The sequence below is a fragment of the Spizellomyces punctatus genome (assembly GCF_000182565.1).
Source record: "Spizellomyces punctatus DAOM BR117 chromosome Unknown supercont1.4, whole genome shotgun sequence".
NCBI lineage: Eukaryota > Fungi > Chytridiomycota > Chytridiomycetes > Spizellomycetales > Spizellomycetaceae > Spizellomyces > Spizellomyces punctatus.
Window position 1 is genome coordinate 991,448 of NW_015971540.1, and position 17,727 is coordinate 1,009,174.

General features: G+C 48.4%; 7 protein-coding genes and 2 non-coding genes across 9 annotated transcripts; 3 read left to right on the forward strand and 6 right to left on the reverse strand.

The window, feature by feature from the left end:
- Positions 1-244: 244 nt before the first annotated feature.
- On the forward strand, positions 245-1,814 carry SPPG_02774 (chorismate mutase). Its single transcript, XM_016751060.1, has 6 exons — positions 245-559; positions 642-764; positions 850-871; positions 953-1,182; positions 1,251-1,342; positions 1,412-1,814. The coding sequence occupies exons 1-6, from the start codon at positions 481-483 to the stop codon at positions 1,691-1,693; spliced, it is 828 nt and encodes a 275-aa protein (XP_016610339.1). The 5' UTR covers positions 245-480; the 3' UTR covers positions 1,694-1,814.
- SPPG_02775 (uncharacterized protein) lies at positions 1,723-3,794 on the reverse strand. The gene is made up of 5 exons (XM_016751061.1): positions 3,732-3,794; positions 3,494-3,646; positions 2,518-3,411; positions 2,119-2,449; positions 1,723-2,048 (listed from the first exon to the last, which is right to left on the reverse strand). Exons 1-5 carry the CDS (start codon positions 3,742-3,744, stop codon positions 1,901-1,903), a joined length of 1,539 nt encoding a protein of 512 aa, XP_016610340.1. The 5' UTR covers positions 3,745-3,794; the 3' UTR covers positions 1,723-1,900.
- Positions 3,795-3,804: 10 nt separating this feature from the next.
- SPPG_02776 (uncharacterized protein) lies at positions 3,805-5,659 on the reverse strand. Its single transcript, XM_016751062.1, has 2 exons — positions 4,467-5,659; positions 3,805-4,357 (listed from the first exon to the last, which is right to left on the reverse strand). The coding sequence occupies exons 1-2, from the start codon at positions 5,610-5,612 to the stop codon at positions 4,160-4,162; spliced, it is 1,344 nt and encodes a 447-aa protein (XP_016610341.1). The 5' UTR covers positions 5,613-5,659; the 3' UTR covers positions 3,805-4,159.
- Positions 5,660-5,783: 124 nt separating this feature from the next.
- Positions 5,784-7,300, forward strand: SPPG_02777 (uncharacterized protein). The gene is made up of 5 exons (XM_016751063.1): positions 5,784-5,932; positions 6,003-6,059; positions 6,123-6,165; positions 6,226-6,346; positions 6,409-7,300. Exons 1-5 carry the CDS (start codon positions 5,863-5,865, stop codon positions 7,150-7,152), a joined length of 1,035 nt encoding a protein of 344 aa, XP_016610342.1. The 5' UTR covers positions 5,784-5,862; the 3' UTR covers positions 7,153-7,300.
- SPPG_02778 (uncharacterized protein) lies at positions 7,247-10,692 on the reverse strand. The gene is made up of 17 exons (XM_016751064.1): positions 10,408-10,692; positions 10,266-10,328; positions 10,196-10,203; positions 10,064-10,130; positions 9,884-9,997; positions 9,143-9,818; positions 8,961-9,085; positions 8,845-8,900; positions 8,685-8,783; positions 8,561-8,628; positions 8,276-8,496; positions 8,098-8,207; positions 7,956-7,968; positions 7,760-7,876; positions 7,647-7,681; positions 7,482-7,582; positions 7,247-7,405 (listed from the first exon to the last, which is right to left on the reverse strand). Exons 1-17 carry the CDS (start codon positions 10,687-10,689, stop codon positions 7,356-7,358), a joined length of 2,205 nt encoding a protein of 734 aa, XP_016610343.1. The 5' UTR covers positions 10,690-10,692; the 3' UTR covers positions 7,247-7,355.
- Positions 10,693-10,714: 22 nt separating this feature from the next.
- On the forward strand, positions 10,715-14,814 carry SPPG_09060 (uncharacterized protein; the record flags this gene model as incomplete). Its single annotated transcript, XM_016757214.1, has 20 exons — positions 10,715-11,044; positions 11,109-11,248; positions 11,314-11,360; positions 11,432-11,469; positions 11,551-11,667; positions 11,725-11,787; positions 11,852-11,959; positions 12,070-12,210; positions 12,277-12,390; positions 12,449-12,535; positions 12,596-12,685; positions 12,758-12,914; positions 12,977-13,121; positions 13,182-13,332; positions 13,398-13,697; positions 13,770-13,952; positions 14,026-14,118; positions 14,172-14,315; positions 14,375-14,470; positions 14,532-14,814. The coding sequence occupies 20 exons, from the start codon at positions 10,715-10,717 to the stop codon at positions 14,658-14,660; spliced, it is 2,673 nt and encodes an 890-aa protein (XP_016610344.1). The 3' UTR covers positions 14,661-14,814.
- On the reverse strand, positions 14,645-17,113 carry SPPG_02781 (uncharacterized protein). The gene is made up of 5 exons (XM_016751065.1): positions 16,968-17,113; positions 16,622-16,872; positions 16,249-16,548; positions 15,971-16,181; positions 14,645-15,914 (listed from the first exon to the last, which is right to left on the reverse strand). The coding sequence occupies exons 1-5, from the start codon at positions 16,968-16,970 to the stop codon at positions 14,958-14,960; spliced, it is 1,722 nt and encodes a 573-aa protein (XP_016610345.1). The 5' UTR covers positions 16,971-17,113; the 3' UTR covers positions 14,645-14,957.
- A 361-nt stretch (positions 17,114-17,474) lies between these two features.
- Positions 17,475-17,546, reverse strand: SPPG_10066. The gene has a single exon. It is a non-coding gene; the product is annotated as a tRNA-Ala (tRNA).
- Positions 17,547-17,634: 88 nt separating this feature from the next.
- On the reverse strand, positions 17,635-17,706 carry SPPG_10067. Its single transcript has one exon. It is a non-coding gene; the product is annotated as a tRNA-Ala (tRNA).
- Positions 17,707-17,727: the final 21 nt, after the last annotated feature.

Genomic DNA, 17,727 nt, shown 5'->3' on the forward strand with positions numbered 1-17,727 from the left:
AAATATTTTCCCCGTTGTCCTTGCGGTATTGTTTCTAAAATGATGATGAGATTTGCTTATAATAAGGTTTGACATCAATGTCAGTTGCAGTGGAATAGTGATCCTACATGACAGCCTCTTGCTCAGGCAGAATAAAGCCGTTTGTTCAAACCGCATGGATATCAAAAAATAACAAGATATGGAAACAGATCAAGCCCCGATTCATTAATCAAGTGGCTTAGCATACTTGATGGCAGTGCGAGATCTAACTTCGATGGTGGCAAGACGTGTGCTTCTGCTGGCTTATCCCTCCTCCTCGCCATCACCGATTCTCCAGCCCCTCTTGCGCCATCGTACCAAGTGCAAAGCAGAAGCTCCGCTTCGCTTGTCATTTCTTTTGCCTCTTGGTGCTTGTATTGTCTATTGCATCGGTTACATTGCTGCCTTCTTTATCCCAGATCGCCCGTGTAATTTGCGACACCACTCAAGCGCTGCAGCGACATGAACTTCTTTGACAGCGAGCTTTCTCTTCCCAAAATACGAGATGAGCTAGTTAGATTAGAGGACAGTATTATTTTTGGTACGTCTTTGAAGGGGCTCGTTCTGAATTCACAAACCTACCAGATGGAGCATGCGCTTATCAGTTTGAAACTTTTCATTAGCAATGATCGAGCGGGCCCAATTTGCTCAGAACACCAATATTTATAAGAAAGGACATTTTAAAGTTGACGGATTCAATGGATCGTTTCTGGAGTATCTTTTGCAAGAAATCGAAGGGGTGCATGGTAAAGCGTGTCCGGAAGTTGCGTTCATTGAAGTCGCAAATGACATTGACAGTACCATCAACTGTTTTCTGTCATTACTATTCAGCCAAAGTTCGAAGATATACTAGGTGCGGTGTCTAACAGACATTGAGAATGCAAAGCGCTCCCCGAGTGGCTAACTTGCATCGCCGTGTTGTCTATGATTCCAGTCCAGATGAGTATCCTTTCAGCAAGAACCTTCCTGACCCCATCCTTCCTCCGCTTCAATACCCACAAGTTCTCGCTCCCAACAACATCAACTACAATGAAAAGCTTATGCACATCTACATCAACAACATTGTTCCTATTATTTGCAAACCCGGCGATGATTCAAATTACGGTTCGGCCGCCACTAAAGATGTTGAGGCCTTGCAGATATTATCGAGAAGAATACACTTCGGTATAGTGACATCAGCATGCAGATGTTCACCACCGCGGCAGGCAGCCTAATGAGCCTGTTTAATGTAGGCAAGTTTGTAGCTGAAGCAAAATTTAAAGATGCGAAAGATCACGACCAATATGTAAGTCTCATCAAGGCAAGAGATCGTGAAGGCATAATGGTAAGGGATAACTTCTTTCAGTGGATTTTCGATAATTTTGAAGAGTCCATTAAATGACGCCATGTTCAGCAACTGTTGACCAATCACGCGGTGGAGGAGAAACTGCTTCGCCGCTTGAGACGAAAGGCTTTGGTCTACGGGCAAGAGATTGACGACGATGCCGGTGATGCAACGTCAGGGCAGCAGACCAAGGGCCAGGGACAGCCACGAATTCCGCACGATGTAGTGGCAGATATGTATGAAAAGTACGTGATCCCGCTTACCAAAGAGGTAGAAGTAGAATATCTCCTCCACCGGCTAGATTATGGGAACTTCCAAACCAAGGGATTAACCCGAAATGGGACACAATGACATATCGAACCTGTGGAAGCAAGGAAATTCTTGTAACATCCGTGTTTCACATCTCACCGTTGGGAGATAGCTGGCCTGACCGTAAATGACGATAACAGACGTAAACAGTGGGAACGGCATACCGCCCTTCTTCAATTATGTAACAAAGGCAAACCCGCCAGACGTAAATACAGAAACCTCGTTCCACCCACAACTACGGTCGCGCTTTCAGCTACTGATGCCTGCAGCAACGATTTTCCCATCCATTCCCGCGCTAAGAACATATCGAGCGTCTGTCCCAAACTTGAAATCCGAAATGTTTGCAGTGTGGTAGGACAGATTGCACAATTCGTCCCACTGTTTCACCAGGTAGATTCTGTGCGTCACAACGTATATGGTTAGCATGGATCGTGCACTGCAGTATTCTTATTCGGAGCAAACCCTACCTCAATTCCTGGCCACATGCTGCACCAATGTATTGTCCACTGAAGTCGAACTGGACGCTTTGTACTCCTGTGCCTTTCGGAGCTTCAATTTCAATGGTCTGGAAGTTTACCAGTTTTCGCAAATCCCAGAACTTGACAACAGCTTCGTCGGCCGCTGAGGTTGCCAGATAGTACCCATTCTCTGAGAAAGAGATCCCGGTGATCTTGCCCTTGTGGCCCTCAAAAGAGCGCACATTATTCTGGGACTTGACATCCCAAAGTCGGACAAGTGAGTCATTCGTACCAGTTGCAAGGATGAGGCCATCAGGGTGGAACTGCGCCGCGGTGTAAGCTGAATCAACGCAGAAAGTATGTTAACAATCCATTGTGTCTGGGACCCGGAAACACCCGGAAACACACCTTGTCCTCCTTCAGATTGTGCCACACGGAACAGAGATCGTCCAGTATCAACATCAAGGAATGCCCATGTACCGTCGGCAGACGCAGACACGATGTAATCTCCAGTTGTATGCAACGTCAGAGCGTTGACTTCGGCTGAGTGGGTCTTGCTGGTATACTTCTCATCAATATGGAATGAATCGTTTCCCCCCTGTTCCACACCGAAGAATTTGACTGTCTTATCCGCACTTGCTGTGAAGAAGTGACCAGAGCGAACGTTGTCTCCATGGCTGTGCCAAATTGTATCATTGATCTTCTTCTTATGTGCAGGCGTCTTGGCAATAAGGTGGTTTCCGTTGCGCCAGTCCACTATGTGTGCTTGACCACTTTGTAGACCTGCAAGGGCCCACTCGCGTGTCTCGCCAGCAAGCTTTCCAGAATATAGATCTAAGCTAAGTGGAGCTTTTATTTCTACTTCCGTAATCTTCGTGAATCCGCGCACCTCGTCTACGGACGCACAGGATGACGCTGGTTTGCGCTTCCGACGAACTTTCGACAGCGCTGCCGCCTTTGCATCCAATTTTGCGTGAACATCTTTGATCAGGACATCATCAGCACCGTGGTGCTCGTCCACTTCCATTCGATCCTCGGGCGCGGCCGACGTTTGGCCAAAGTTGGCCTGAACAGCCGCCAGCGCGGCCCTTGCCTCGTCCCGTTCTTTAATCAAGCGAGCAATCACACGTTTTGCAGCATCATTTTCGTATAACGCATTTGAAAGTTCCTGACGGGCATTATGATACTGTTGCTTGAGTTGGAAGGTCTCCAGCATGACAGAGTCCCATTCGTTTTGCAGAGAGAGAAGAAGGTTCGGAATGGAGCTGGCGGTCGGTGGACGAGGTTTGACAACCTTGTTTGCTATTATATTTTGTCGCAAGTCAGTTCACAATGTTGGGTACGTGGACAACCGGATAGATCTGGCCCCACAGTCTATACTTACTGAGGTTGAGAGGAAGTAAGTCATCCGCACCAAGTTCTTCGCCATTGACGGGATCGCGCCCATTATCGGCAATGTACTTCAGAATCAGCCTCTTTTCGAACAAGTGGCCGGACTTCTTCGAAGCCACCGGCTCCTCAGGAGTTTCACCAGAAACTAGCGGTTGTTGGGTAAGATGCGCGAATGAGTGGGAGTTCCACAGATGATACCGCTAGATAGTATACAACAGCAACGAACTTACGTGCACAGAACATGGTTAACGGTAACCGGACGTCAGAGGTGGATGGTGAATTATTCGAGCGCGATCTCTTTCCGTCTGCACTGTTGGTGTCTCCTCTGGACTGGTTGTCATGGCAATGCAGTAATACGCGCTTATATTGAGGTTATAATGAGATAAGATTTACAATTTTAAGGGATCTTAACATTCCGTATAACCTCATGAATCTGCGACTACAGCTTCAAACGACGGCGAGTAGAGATATCCGCAGGGAGATCAAGCCGTTGACGTTGAAAGGAAACCTATTAAAAACAGAAAAAAAAAGTGAAGTAATCCCCACCGCCCCCAGAGTATTACACCGACGCTATATATGCCTCCCAGAGCGTATCCAATCAAACACATTTCAGTCATCCCTCATTATCCCTCATCACGAGCTGCATCTGTTTCAGCCATTAAAACACCGGCATTTCGTCTGGCAGCAAATCAGCCCACGGGTCTTCAGTAAACGATTTCTTGTAATAAGCTTCGACCCCGTCTTCGATTACCACATCACCACGATCCCGCCCACGCCTCTGGGCACTGCGAGGCATGTCCTCGTCAAATTCATAATCACCAAGATGGCGATGATCGCGGTCATCCGTTCTACGACGCTAATAACAACTCAAGACTCAGTATTTGAACCGCCACGCCACCGCAGGCATATACGCGTACCACGCTTATATGCCCTGCACTAAAAAGGGTTCTCACATTGTATCTCACCTTCTGTACCCCTCCTCCATATTCGCCGCGATCACCATACGGTCTCTTTTCAAATGCAGGACGACCATCATATCCACCACGATGACCCCCACGGCCTCGCTGAGGCCCAAAATCAGAGCGACGATCATGCCCATAGCCAAATCCTCTGTCACCATATCCACCACGACGTGGTGGGCCACCACGGTAACCCATTCTGTCATCATATCGATCATTGAAACCGCCACGCCCCCCTCTGAAGCCTCCACGGCCCCCGCGTGGTCCCCGATCATCGCCATAGCCGCCACCTGGGTAACCACGGTCGCCTCGATACCCACCTCGAGGTTCATGAAAGCCACCTCTGAAACTATCCCGGTCTCCTCTGGAGCCGCGAATACCACCCCTATGAGCCCCACCAGGAAACTGAACATCGGCTCTTGAGCTGGAATCGGGCTCATTTTGAGGCGCTCTGGGAGGCATATTCCCACGAGGATCATCGTCCTTCATAACACCAGAACGACCACCATCATGCCGTTTGGCACTTCCCCTACCTCCTCTTCCACCTCTATCTCCTCGGTAGCCTCCAAATCCGCCGCGATGACCGCCGCCACCCCGAGCTCCCGGAGGCAAAGGCAATGGACTGAATGAACCCTCCGATGGGACGCCTTGTGGAGTTGGATATGGATGGGACTGTCCGTAATACCCACTGGCTTGATGATATTGTTGTGCACCTGCTGCTTGGTATCCGGGTGCTGGTTGTGCTTGTTGCGGGAAGCCGGTGCCTACCTGCGACGCCTGTACTGGGTATTGTTGCTGATAGGGTTGATACTGATTTGCGTACTGCTGTTGATTAGGTTGAGAAGACGGTTGCGGATACTGGACAGGTGCTTGGCTGTATTGGTAAGTGGGAGCCGACGCTGCACCTCCCGTGTGAACCTGTGAATATGTCCCTGCCCATTGTCCTTGTGTACCATATGAAGGAGGATAGTTGGCAGGCTGCTGGGGGTAGTACGGCTGTGGTTGTTGAGTTGGAGTACCATACGCAGAAGCTTGAACAGCAGCTTGGACGGCTGCTTGGCCATATGCAGTTGCACTCGGAGTTTGTGGTGTAGCATAGTAAGACACAGGTGGTGCAGATTGCTGGGCTGCACCATGCTGATAGTAACTCATCTTGAATGTCAGCTATGCGAAAATCAAATGAAAATCGATGGTGGGCAAACAACACCATCAATGGAGGGGAGGGGGATTTTGGAGATTGTTTTGGATCACGTGTGAGAGCTAAGCCATTGATGTCAGCAACGAACACTTTCCCAAACCTTCAACTCCACCCGCATGTTTACGCCCCGTTCCATCATCATTCTTGAATAGATTGCCGACAAGTATTCCACCAAAAGTCCTCCGTGTCAGCGTTGGTGCGGCAATGAGTGACCTCCTTCAACCACCTCCGGGTGGCGGGCCGCCTGACGAGTTTCGGTGCGAACTCCTAGATGGTATACTAGAGGAGCGGTCGCTTACGAGAGTGCCTTGTTGACATGACATATACTTCTATCGCAAATATAGGATTTGCTGTAGTCATTCAAGTTGTAATGGCAAGCATCGCCTTGAGTTCACTCATTCGTATGTTAGTCTATCTTGGTTGTTTACAACCTTGGCAAGGTCACTTACTAGAAATTCTCATAGTTAAGCGCCAACGAGAATACCCTAGAAGGCCATTTGTGGTTTGGTAGGCAACCAAGTCTTCAGTCTTGAAAGGGACCTACCTACCTTAACTTTGAAACCGTAGGGCTCTTGACACAAGTAAGCAAGCTGTGGCGGCTGGGATGGTCCATTTTGCGAACATCGCTATCGCCTATGTATCGGATTCGAAGGAATCCGACAATCCCTGTATCTGGTATTTTCTAAATGTATGTAGCCCATCATGCACCTCTCCCGGAGAGATGACGCTAATGATAACATGTGATTCCAGATTTTGTTGGACACAACCCTTGGTGTGGGGATCCTTGCTCTTTTTCTTCACGGCCTCCATTACGCCGTCGACTACCTCAAGATTCCAGATATGAAATCAGGCCATTACGGCAATCCACCAAGAATATCAGCTTGGTTTCGACAACTCCTTCTGTTTATCACTGCTTGGTTTTTTGTCAAGCTCACCGTCGTGTTCCTTCTCAAAATATTCCCCTTCTTTGCTGTGATCGCCGGTTGGCTATTGGATCCGCTGGTGCACTCTGGAGATACACGACTACAAGTCGTGGTCGTAATGCTGATATTTCCTCTGATAATGAATATCATCCAAGCATGGCTGATTGACATGGTGATCAAGGGAAAGTCGCAGAGAGTGAGATTGCGGTCTGGAAGTGTGGGCAATGAAAGTGAGGTGGATAGCTTGGAGGATAATGAGGACTTGGTGGAGGATGTTGAAGACCACCTGGGCGATTTTGTACGGATTGGTGGGGAAGATACAGAGCGTGGAATAGGGCCGGAGGAAAGAAGAGGCCGATTGACGAGGCATTCAAGTGGCTCAAGCCAACCTTTACTCAAGGTGCATAAATCACCAAGCAGAAAATCGCCAACGCAAAGCCATCCGGGAAAGCGAACACCATTCGGGAGTCCTAGTGATGGCTATTCACCCGTCGAAAGGCAGGATAACACCGTGGAATATGTTGATTTGGATGAGCCGGTGGATGTGGATTTTGATGTACCGAGAGCATGAGTTTCATTAGATATTTCGGAAGGCTGGACCTCATAACGCCCGTATCGATAGATAGTTTGTTTGGTAAAAGCCAAAAGGAACATTCTCGTCACAGTGTATCTAAAAGAATCTTTCTATTTTTACATTACAGCTAAGGAATCAACAATCCTTCCTAGGGTATGCCCCTTGCTCATCTATTTACAACTGCTTAGCGAACGCTAGCTTCACGCTTGAGCCTCTGCGAGGGCTTGAATGTAGCCATTGCCTCTCCATACTATAAAGAAGTCGCATGATTGTTGGCAAAGAACAAAATAACAGTCCAAAGTCATTTGAAATAACCAACAGCATACCGTGAATAGATCCAGGTCGGTCATCTTGAGCTGGCGATAAGCTGGCTATTGTGCCCTCGAAATTGGGATCTGGATTCCAACTAGCGCCAATAACCGGTGCCCTGTTGTGACACGTTACTAAGTGTCCATAGTTATAAAAGCACAAACTGACTGCCGGCTGCATACCCGTGTAGAACATGTCGTTGGACTACTTGTGGCTTCTATTTCGTACCATGGACGATAAACACGAGTTTTCGACAATCTAACGAAAACGCCCATAATAGAAGTTGTTACGCTACCTCCTTATGGTGAATAATCACTCTCCCGTCCGTGCTCGAGGACAAAAATATATCCTGCAGATGCGGGCACCACTCAACGGCTGTCACTTTGTCATCGTGGGTAAACTGCTTCACGGGCTGAGATTGAAAGACAATGTTCATAAGAACAGATCAGTCATCACATGTGGAGCACTTCGGAGTCTTAAAGTGCACTCACCGTGTGCTTGCCCCTGATGCCAGATGTTACGAACAGAGGAAATATATTTAGATGTGATTCGTAACAGCGAACCAAACACAAAGGAAATGGTCCCAAGAGTTGAATGGTTCACCCTGTTCTCAAAAACGACATGATCACGTACCTCATGTCCCACATTCTGACAGTGCAATCATCGGAGCCTGAGAGGACGAGATATTCAGTCCTGGGATGACATTGCAAGGCAGTGACGTAACCTCTGTGTGCCCCTGTGATCTAGCGACGGATGGTCAGGAATATCAAGCATTACATTTAAGCATTGGAATGCAGTCAGGTAGTATTACCAAACTGCTAGCGCTGCTCCTGCCCATTCGGATATCTATACAGTTCAGACTTCCCTCGTCCGTTGCGGCGGTTATGACTCTGGCGGATCGGTCATGTATACTTGTGCAAGTAATCCTTCCCGGCAAGCCGACATCATGGCTGGCCACGGGTAACATGGCATTACGGTGATGAAGCGTGTCAGAGCCGTCCACGTCCCAGATGTGCACAAAACCATCACTTCCTAACGGAGGGAAGAAGCTCTGAATTTCCGAAATGTGAATCGAAAGACTGTACTAGTGCCGTACCTCCACTGACTACCTTTCTTTCACCGACGTCTATGCGTCCTGAGAGTTGCCCACTCTTTATCTTCAAGCTATTTACATTGGCATGTGAGTGCATTGCTCGATCCGTTATCGACTGTGGGCCTACCTCATGGTAGTTTTTGCGTCGTTCGTAGTCCGAAAATCCCACACAGACAGAAATGAACCTTCGTCGGAGGTTATAAGCAGGTTTTCATTCGGCAGACACCTATGATCAAAAGATTCTTAAGCTTCAGCAACTCGGCACATGAGACAACGATTGGGCTGACCTAATGCTGACCATGGGATGCTCAGGACACTTTATGCGCCCTTTATTGCGAATGTGCTTTACACTTCATTACTTACAGCTCGACTGAAACCATTAATAGCTTTACCCATGGCTTACCAAAGTTTGAGAAGTGACGGTGCTGCGGAAAGCGGTATTAAGGGTAGATTGCAGGTTTTCTGCTCGACGAGGTCGGTAAAGCTCAGAAGTGAAAATGCCCAGCTGAGGATATGGTGCGCCTTCGGCTGGAAGAACATTTGTACTTAGGTCAATATTAAGCCAAACACAACTATAGATATTACCAACGAAAATCTTCTGCTTAACAGGATCATCCATTAGCTCCGGAGCTCCCCACGTAATACATTGGAAACGATCTTGCTGCAAATCTTGGCAATAAAGAAAATTATAGGCAATTGGTGCTATCAATTGGGGAGTAGGATGACGGGACCTATCCACTAATAAACATTTGCTTCGCAATTGTTTTATTGTCAACTCCACATTTGCTAATTGCGGATTGGTGGCAGTCGGTAATTCGCAATGTTTTGTCCGGAAAGTTTCGGCTTGAGTGCTCTCCAAAGCCGCGGTTCCAACTGTAGCAGGAGCGGAAGACGTTGAAAGTGATTCCGGTATTGACGAGACTTTCTTTTTGTCCTCGGAAACTACAATGATCCTCTTTGACGGTATCATTCCATCATGCGGTCTGCGGAGTTGCTTACGCCTTTCGCTCTGGTAGGCCAAATTTGGGGGTGGGGTTTGGGCATGAGACTGAGATGTACCAGCAGGCCCCAAAGGAGGCGCACGGGCAAATGCCGGTGATGGTCCTGTTGATTGCCCACTTCTCTGGAGGTTCTGAATAGCCCGCCCGGAAATATTCTGCGGCACAGAAATGCCAATGGGCCGGACCGGTCGCAAGCCTCTGGGTTCCGCATACAGTGCTGGTCTCAACCGGCCGTTTCGAACAAGAAGTGAGGTCGTCTCCTGCAATCTCTGCTGAATACGGTATCGAATACCTCAATGAACATCAAAACTGATCCTGGGCTTACTTGAATTGCTCTCTGTGCGGCACTTGGTTCACTATACAGTACTTGTGCTGTGTAGTCTGGATAGATTTTCATTAAGAGAACTACTCCAAATCTTCGATAGATTTCCCATAGTTCCTGTACGCAGATACATCGACTGAGCTGTGTGGGTAACAACACGCTGGCCCTTGACAGAAACAGTACCTTTGCAGTAACGTCGCTGGGAAGTCCTGATATTCTGATTCTTCCTTCATCCGAGTAATCTTCGGGTCTGTACACAAGTCATACTGATTCATCTATATTGCTCGGCCCAACCATAGATGTGCCACGACATACCGCTCTACCTGTTGTCATCATATGTGTAAGGATTACAATAAGAACTGCAATCAGCCGAATTTAGCAGTACCTCCAAGCTTATTATGTGATTGTCTATATCCTGATAGTTCAAGTCATTCAAGATTCTCATAGCCTGTCAGTCCGTAACAATAGATCGAGTTACTCGAAGTCCGAATTGCCAATGTATTGTCTTAGAGTTAAGGAGCAGCCACCTCAGATTTCTGTAGCGTCAGTACTGCCGTATAAGCGTCGCCAGATTCCTCTCGCACAAAAAACTCTGTCTGTCGTGGGCATCGCAGTAGCCCTTTGAGCCTCTCCATGGGAAGACCTTTTGGGACATTGCGGACCAATAACGACGTGCTAATCAATAAGGAAGTTTGCTGCCGCTTCCATTTCTTGCTCATCGGCGGGCGTCTGCCGTCATATCTTGTTGAATATGGTCGGTGCGCCCGGGACGAGCCGCGCGGTGGGTGATGTCGCGACGGACGTTTCATATAGTCATTTGCGAGATCTCTCGCGATGACGAAGGAGGTGAGGTCTGAGGTGGTGCTTGATCATGTGATAATGGCACAGTCATCATCAGTTATTGACGAGGTAAGCCTCAACTCAGCAGTATATCTCAAGCTTACGGATGGCCATCTGCACCTGATGAAAATAGCGGGACTTGTAGCAAAGGGCGATATAGTGGGATTGCGGACTATACTGGAGCAGAAGCGGCGTTTTGGAAAAGACCAGGCGACCGATGATGAAGGCGAAGATATTAATCGGTCAACAGCTGACGGGCGAACCGCGCTACATGTTGCCGCAAGCACGTCAAATCTCGAATGTCTAGAGCTCCTCTTATCACAGGTAGGCCCCCTTGTATGCTACGTATATTGTGTAAGTGCTCAATATGATGCTCTCTTGATAACAGCCTACAGTTAATGTTGACGCGCAGGATGTTAACGGCTCAACCCCACTACACTTAGCCGCGGCTTGCTCAGAGCTGGCAGCGGTACGGTCATTGGTTGCTGCGGGAGCCAATGTTAATGCCGTTAATGTACACGGGAATCGGTGTGTTACAGGTCGCCTGCATGACGGATAGCCATAGTATTGTTGACTTGAGAATATTCTCGTAGACCTGTTGACTATGCAAAAGATTCGGAAGTCGAGGCATTCTTGACAGGCAAGTTGTGATGTATATTGGATCCCGAAAAGTATAGAACCATCTCTGAACCTATAAGTCTCACCATGCAGGGAAAATGGCAGCAGCAGCGCCCCCAGTGCCACCACAGGTGCGGTTGCGGTCTCACCGCTGCAATTAGATTCCAGACCTGGTGTTACAGTACTGACAGAGTGTCTTGGGGACTTTGTAGCGAAAGAGCTCCCATCTTATCGAGCTTGAGTCTGAATTACCTGAGGACATCACTCGGCTTAAGGGATTTTGCATTGATTTGATTATCAGTCAAAGCGTGTTCAGAGAGCGCTGCAAGGTCCGTCTGGGATGGAATGGTCATAAATTTTGAATTATACTCACCGTTTTTATCTAGGAAACCATCAGGCAACTGATAGAGGAAAAGCACGTCGCATTGCATAAGAATCGACTTTTGGAGGTAGCGTATCAGCTCTCTCAAATTGTTGATGGAGCTCCATGGCTTACATCACTCATTCTCCTAGCAAGCAGCGGGAATTCAAGATAGGGAGACAAGCGAGCGATTCATTGATCAACTCCAATATCTACAAGATGAAAACGAACGACAAGCTGCCACTATAGCTTATCTTAAGGTACTCGCACGCCAACCGGCGGTGCATCCCATGACAGATCAATTGATACCACGAAAATATCGTGCAGTTTTCATTCATCGTCATCCTTCTCTTCCTTTATGAAAGAAAAGATCAGTATACAAATGTTCGAGCATGCAGCCGCACAGCAGGACGAATATTATAGAAAGAACCTTGCAGACCTGACGAAGCAACATAACGAGCAGCTGCAGGCAATTTTTCGCCGTAATGAAGAGACGGAGAAAGCATTTCTGGTATGCATCCGCCCCGTGCATATCCCGCTCCGGATTTCCTCATTGACCTCCCTTCTTGGGATTCAGGCATATCAAAAATCACATTCTGAGGAGTTGGCTGAGCTTGCCAAATTGCGAACCGAAGTAGCTTCAGGCAAAGGAAAGCCAATAACCACGAAAGGCAGCAATGCTTCTTTGGAGGTAATGTTGAGCGCATCTACGTTTCAGACTACTCCTATTCTAATATATTTACCGGAAGGCTGGGCTGCAAGCAGAAGTGCAGAGTTTACGGAAAGAGCAAGCGAATACCGTCGCCGAAAAGCTAGCGCTGGAAGAAAGGTTGAAGGTACCCATCTGTCTGCCCATCGCGTAGTTCACTGTGAATGATCTAATTTCATGAATTCAGCTAACAGAGAAGCTGAAATCTATGGCAGAGCAAGAGAACACCAATCTCCGCAACGATATAGGCAAACTGCGAAAGCTGATGCAAGAAGAGGTATCCCTGTTATTGTCCCGTATCTTTGGCCGGCATCGATCTTACGTGTACTATCTGCATGATGACGGATAGATGCTAAAGCAATTGCAAGAAGCTCGTGAGGAGCAGGACCAGATGGACGAATCGAGTGGCAATATCGTCTTTACTAAAGGAGAAGGTGGACAGAAGCGGCTGAAAGGTGCAACACCCACAAAACTTCTTGAGCGGCTACTAGATCCGGCGGTGCATGGTATGGCATTACAGGCGGACATACGCTGGCTTCCTGAGTAGCTTAACTGACCCTTGTGTTAGACCACCACTTCCAGCAGACAATTCTTTTGACGCATAAAACATTTATAAGTAGCGCGGCCCTATTAGAGTCTATTGTTAGCCGGTTCCGTGAGGCTGCGTCCGGACTACCCGAAGAAGCGCGATCCCAATCTCCCGTGTTAAGTCGGTATGTAGTGCATCTTCGGTTTATGACTATCAATAAAATTTTGACGTTTTGGTCGATCAGGATCATTAATGTGCTCAAGTTTTGGGTCGAGCATTACTGGAGTGACTTTGCCGACGATGCTTCTTTAATGCAAGACCTACGAGCTTTCACCGACGATTCTACTCATAATGAAAATCTGATATCTAGTCTACGAAGCGCAATTAAGCGAAAGGTGCGGCTGTGCTTCATTTTACACTTGAAGGGCACCTTAATAATGGTAGAGGCTACTGTTGACAGTCAAATTCTGATACTCCCGTTGTGGACCCAACTACTGCGCCGCCAAAACCTATCCTCCCCCGCGCGCTAGCAAAGCGGTACTCGATTGACGGTGCACTATTTACCGGCCGCCCGATTTTGATGGGTGGTTTGACGGTCGGTCTAGGAGTGGATCGACCGACCAGCTGGGCTCCTTTCAGTGGCAAGGGCAAGCTTCCGGAGGGATTTGAGGATGTGAAGATCAAACTTCCCGATATGGAACCGTTGGAAGTTGCACGACAGTTGACTTTGATTGAATTTGAGCTTTTTCGGGCTATTAAGGTAGGACTGTGATCCTCCGTTCCATCGGCGTTGGCCAATTTGCGGTCCCTCATCCTCTTCTACTTGTTTTAGTCAAGAGAGTTTCTAGATCTTGCCTGGATGAAGGACAGTAAGGAAACTGAAGCACCGAATATCTTACGAATGACGCGCTGGTCAAATCATGTTGTGCAATGGATCGTTACGGAGATAGTTAGCGTGAAGGAAAGCACAAAGGCGCGGGCGGCCGTTTATGAGAAAATCATCATGCTTGGCCACGTGAGGAGCACTCTTATCTTTGACAATTATGTCTTCTACTTGTCTAACGCGCCGGTTCACAATGGCTTATTAGTATTTCCAAAAACTCAAAAACTTCAACGGGGTGAAGGAGATTGTAGCTGCGCTCCAATCTGCGTCTGTTTATCGTCTCAAGAAAACCAAAGAGGTAAAATGTATCAGCGATGGTTGCCAGTGAGAAGGTATTAAGACGCTCCCTAGGCAATGGGGAGCAAGCACCTCCGAATCTACGATGAGCTGGCAAGACTGGTGTCGAGTGAGCTCAATTACAAGAACTTGCGTGCCAAGGTGCGAGCGACAGATCCGCCGCTAATCCCATTTCCAGGATTATACCAAGGAGATTTGGTATTGTTTAGTACACTGCGTCTAGATTCCCCATCTTGTGCTTATGACGCATTTGACAGGTTTTCCTTGATACATGCCACAAGGATAGACTTGATGGCGGCCTTGTAAATTATCACAAACTCGAAAGTATCGCTCGATCTGTCCTGGAGCTAGAGGTTTGTAAGACTCTTTTTACCTATTCGCCACATGCATTAACAAACCGGATTCGATGTGTAGGCATATCAGCAAGTACCTTATTCCCTAGAACCTATACCCGAAATTCAAGACTATATACGCCATTATCAACTGCTGGACGACGATCAGGCATATAATGAGTCCTTGGCATGTGAGGCGAAAGCAAACTGAACAGTGTAATTTTATGGAATCAAGTATCTATCCTTCTTTAGAGCAACGTTTCTATTCATGACTACTTTAACTACAATGTATATCAAAACCACTTTCACGATGAAAGGAAAGCACTATCTAACAAAAGTCTAACAAGAAAAACATGAGGCCACAGGCACAGGATTACATAGTCAAAGTGAGAGAAGTGTACGGGTGAAGTGGAATATGAATGGGGAAGGCGGACCAAAGGGGAAAGTAATGCCAGCATCATCTAGTTCCCCACCATTTACCTTTCTTGATGCGTAGAAAACAGGTGGACTACATGATCGTGCAACCACAGCACCCTTTCTCAGTCTCGTTAGTGACTGATCTGTTTTGTGTTGAACGAGGTCCAGGTGCAACTTTTGCATCGGTAGACATAGAAGGAGATGTTAGTGATGGAACTGACAGGGTGGAGGCAATCTCAGAGTCATTTGGAAGTCTCGGTAGGTCATTCTTTGCATGTTCAGCGCGAGACTTGGCTTCCTCTGCCGCCATGAGACGCTCCAAGTCCGCTCGCCACGCATCCGAGTCCAGGAGCGCCATGTCTTTGACTGTCTTTTTGCGTTGTAGCGCTTCCTGGAGGGCCAATTCGGCAGCCTCTTCCGCCAGGCGTTGCTCCTCTTCCTCTCGTTGTTTACGATCTTGGGAAGTTTCAGATCGGGGGTTAGATATTGTCGAGCGCGTTCGTTCCGCTTCCGCTTCGCGTTGAGCGGCTTCCATTTCCCGCAGCTTGCGGGCTTCCGCTTCTTGTTCCCGTCTCTGAGATTCGGCAAATTCAGCCTCAGCGGCTGCTCTGACACGCTCGGCCTCTTCCCTCGCCCGTTCGGCAACCGCCTGTAGCAGAGCCTCTTGCTCAGGGGTTAGTTGTTCCTTGGGTTTGGGCTCTTCCGGCTGTTGCTCGGCTGCCGGTGCCAATATTTCGCCACTGTCCTTCTTATCTTGGGGAATGACAGGAAGATCCTTCTCAACTTTCGGTTGTGCTCCTGCGTGGGCGGCGCGCTTTGTTATTTGTTCCTCCTGTAATCTGCGCGCTTCTGCCTCTACTGCACGCTGCTCGGCAAGCTTTCGCTCTTCTGCTGCGTGACGCGCTTCCTCTACAGCTCGCGCTGCAGCTAACTTGCGCTCTTCTTCAAGCCGGAGGGCTTCTTCCTCTGCCTCCTTCTTCTTCCGTATAGCTTCCTCTTCGGCATGCTTTCTTGTCAGGTAGGCCTCGCGCTCCGATGGCGACATTTGCTAACAACTATTATTAGGGACAATGCACGTGATTACCTATTGGTGAGAGTACGCACCTTGACTCTGCGTTCTTCCTCGAAGCGGGCCATAGCTTCGTGCTGTTTTCGCAGCTTCTCCTCACGTGCCCTTTCTTCCTCCTTACGAATTCGCTCTTGTTCTTCCTGCCGAGCACGCTCTTCTTGGATCTTCTTCTGCTTGGCTAGCTCCAATTTGGCGAACGCTTCCTGCTCTTTTCGCTTCAACTCAGCCAGCCGCTCTTCTTCTGCACTAGATGCATCAAGATTGTTCGATGAGCAAACAACAAGATGGCACTTGACAGTCTTAGCTACGTTACCGTTTGGCTGCCTCCATTTTCTGTCGCTCAAACTCCGACATTTTTTCCTTCTGTTTCAACAAGAGCCTCTCCCTCGCCGCCTCTTCCTCCTTCCTGGCCCTTTCTTCTTCGTCTTTTCGCAACTTTTCCTCAGCCTGGAGTTTCTGTTTCAGAATTCTCGCTTTCTCGAACATTTCAGCCTCCTGCCGCTTCTGGGCTTCCAGAGCTTCCTGTTGTTTCCGACGAAGTTCCTCCCGTTTGGCGATTTCGAACTGGTTAAGAGTTTGGGTGCGAGTGGCCGGTGGTATGATTTTCGAATCACTGTATATCCCATCTGTCAATTATGCCACACAGTCGTTTTCGCTCTTACGCATTCGCAACCTTGAAAACCTACCCAGCAGTCGCATTATCCGTCACCGACGGGACCGTCCGCTTCTCAGCATGCTCGCCCTCTGGAGCGCCCGCTAGAACACCGCCGTCATCTTTTGGCGGAGTGTGGGGCGGCAAGACTGGCAAGTCTTTGGACGCTATTGGTTCAACCAGCGCTGGGGTGGCAATCCCACTGTCGGTCGGCACCGCAGTCATCTGAGTTTCCTCCTCAAGCGTGATCTCAGAGATGGCAGGTGTTATCACACTGGTCTCGGTCTGGTATGAACTTGTATGAGCTTTCCACGAATACACTTTATGCGGTGCGCGGAGGTGTGACAACGGCGGCAACTGATTGCGCTCTTTTTACTCACCATTGTGCCTTGTGCTGTCCTGTCGCAGGAGCTCCCTCACGCCCTTGGAAAGACCCTTTGAGGTATGAACGAACCAAGCCGAAATGCCCCTTCGTCACAAAAGCTCTCAGCAAGGGCACGGTCAACAGGTGCGTTTTGCTTTGGGCCGTTGGATCTTAAACGGTTTCCTTTCCACCAAAAAGGGTGCAAAATGCGCGTCAGTCACGTGTCAGCGGAAGCCAGCGATTTTTTGCTTAGCTAAGCAAGTTTCCAGGGTCTCTTTACGGGGCATTTTGTTTACAACCTAAAAATGCTTTCAACTCGTCGTCTTTTGATGCCGACGTGTTGGAGGCATTGAGGGAAGCGACGGGTCAACAGCCTCAGAAATGGAATTCATGAAAACAGTCTTTGAAAGAGACAGGACGATCAAAGCAGGTTGGAGGACGTCTCGACTACCAACCATTTTACAGTGGAGGCAGCCAAATGGGCAAAAACGGTGGCCGTCGTAGCAAAATGTCAACTCTTCGTTGGAGTAGCGGAGGATCGAACTCCGGGCTTCCTGCATGCGAAGCAGACACTCTACCACTGAGTTACTACCCCATTGGAGCTTGGCGAAATCTTTTGTAGCTTGTTTTGCTGTCTTTCACAACATGTACACATCAAAAAAATGAGTCTCGAGAAGATGAAATGGAGTAGCGGAGGATCGAACTCCGGGCTTCCTGCATGCGAAGCAGACACTCTACCACTGAGTTACTACCCCATCACGAGAAATCCCTGCTCA

Bases quoted from the DNA above. Each gene is read 5' to 3' on its own strand.
- SPPG_02777 (XM_016751063.1), top strand. From the start codon at position 5,863: ATGAGTGACCTCCTTCAACCACCTCCGGGTGGCGGGCCGCCTGACGAG. The intron at 6,060-6,122 runs GTATGTTAGTCT...AAATTCTCATAG, and splicing joins CGCCTTGAGTTCACTCATTC to TTAAGCGCCAACGAGAATAC. The intron at 6,166-6,225 runs GTAGGCAACCAA...TTGAAACCGTAG, and splicing joins AGAAGGCCATTTGTGGTTTG to GGCTCTTGACACAAGTAAGC.
- SPPG_02776 (XM_016751062.1), bottom strand. From the start codon at position 5,612: ATGAGTTACTATCAGCATGGTGCAGCCCAGCAATCTGCACCACCTGTG. The intron at 4,358-4,466 runs GTGAGATACAAT...AGTTGTTATTAG, and splicing joins ATGGAGGAGGGGTACAGAAG to CGTCGTAGAACGGATGACCG.
- SPPG_02774 (XM_016751060.1), top strand. From the start codon at position 481: ATGAACTTCTTTGACAGCGAGCTTTCTCTTCCCAAAATACGAGATGAG. The intron at 872-952 runs GTGCGGTGTCTA...CTATGATTCCAG, and splicing joins AAAGTTCGAAGATATACTAG to TCCAGATGAGTATCCTTTCA. The intron at 1,183-1,250 runs GTATAGTGACAT...TGTTTAATGTAG, and splicing joins ATCGAGAAGAATACACTTCG to GCAAGTTTGTAGCTGAAGCA.
- SPPG_02778 (XM_016751064.1), bottom strand. From the start codon at position 10,689: ATGAAACGTCCGTCGCGACATCACCCACCGCGCGGCTCGTCCCGGGCG. The intron at 8,901-8,960 runs GTAAGCCATGGG...TGAAGTGTAAAG, and splicing joins CCGTCACTTCTCAAACTTTG to CACATTCGCAATAAAGGGCG. The intron at 8,784-8,844 runs GTCAGCCCAATC...TTTTGATCATAG, and splicing joins CATCCCATGGTCAGCATTAG to GTGTCTGCCGAATGAAAACC.
- SPPG_02781 (XM_016751065.1), bottom strand. The intron at 16,549-16,621 runs GTAGGTTTTCAA...TGGGATATACAG, and splicing joins ACGGATAATGCGACTGCTGG to TGATTCGAAAATCATACCAC. The intron at 15,915-15,970 runs GTGCGTACTCTC...AATAGTTGTTAG, and splicing joins AGGAAGAACGCAGAGTCAAG to CAAATGTCGCCATCGGAGCG.
- SPPG_02775 (XM_016751061.1), bottom strand. The intron at 3,412-3,493 runs GTAAGTATAGAC...AAAATATAATAG, and splicing joins CTTACTTCCTCTCAACCTCA to CAAACAAGGTTGTCAAACCT. The intron at 2,049-2,118 runs GTAGGGTTTGCT...TGTGACGCACAG, and splicing joins GCATGTGGCCAGGAATTGAG to AATCTACCTGGTGAAACAGT.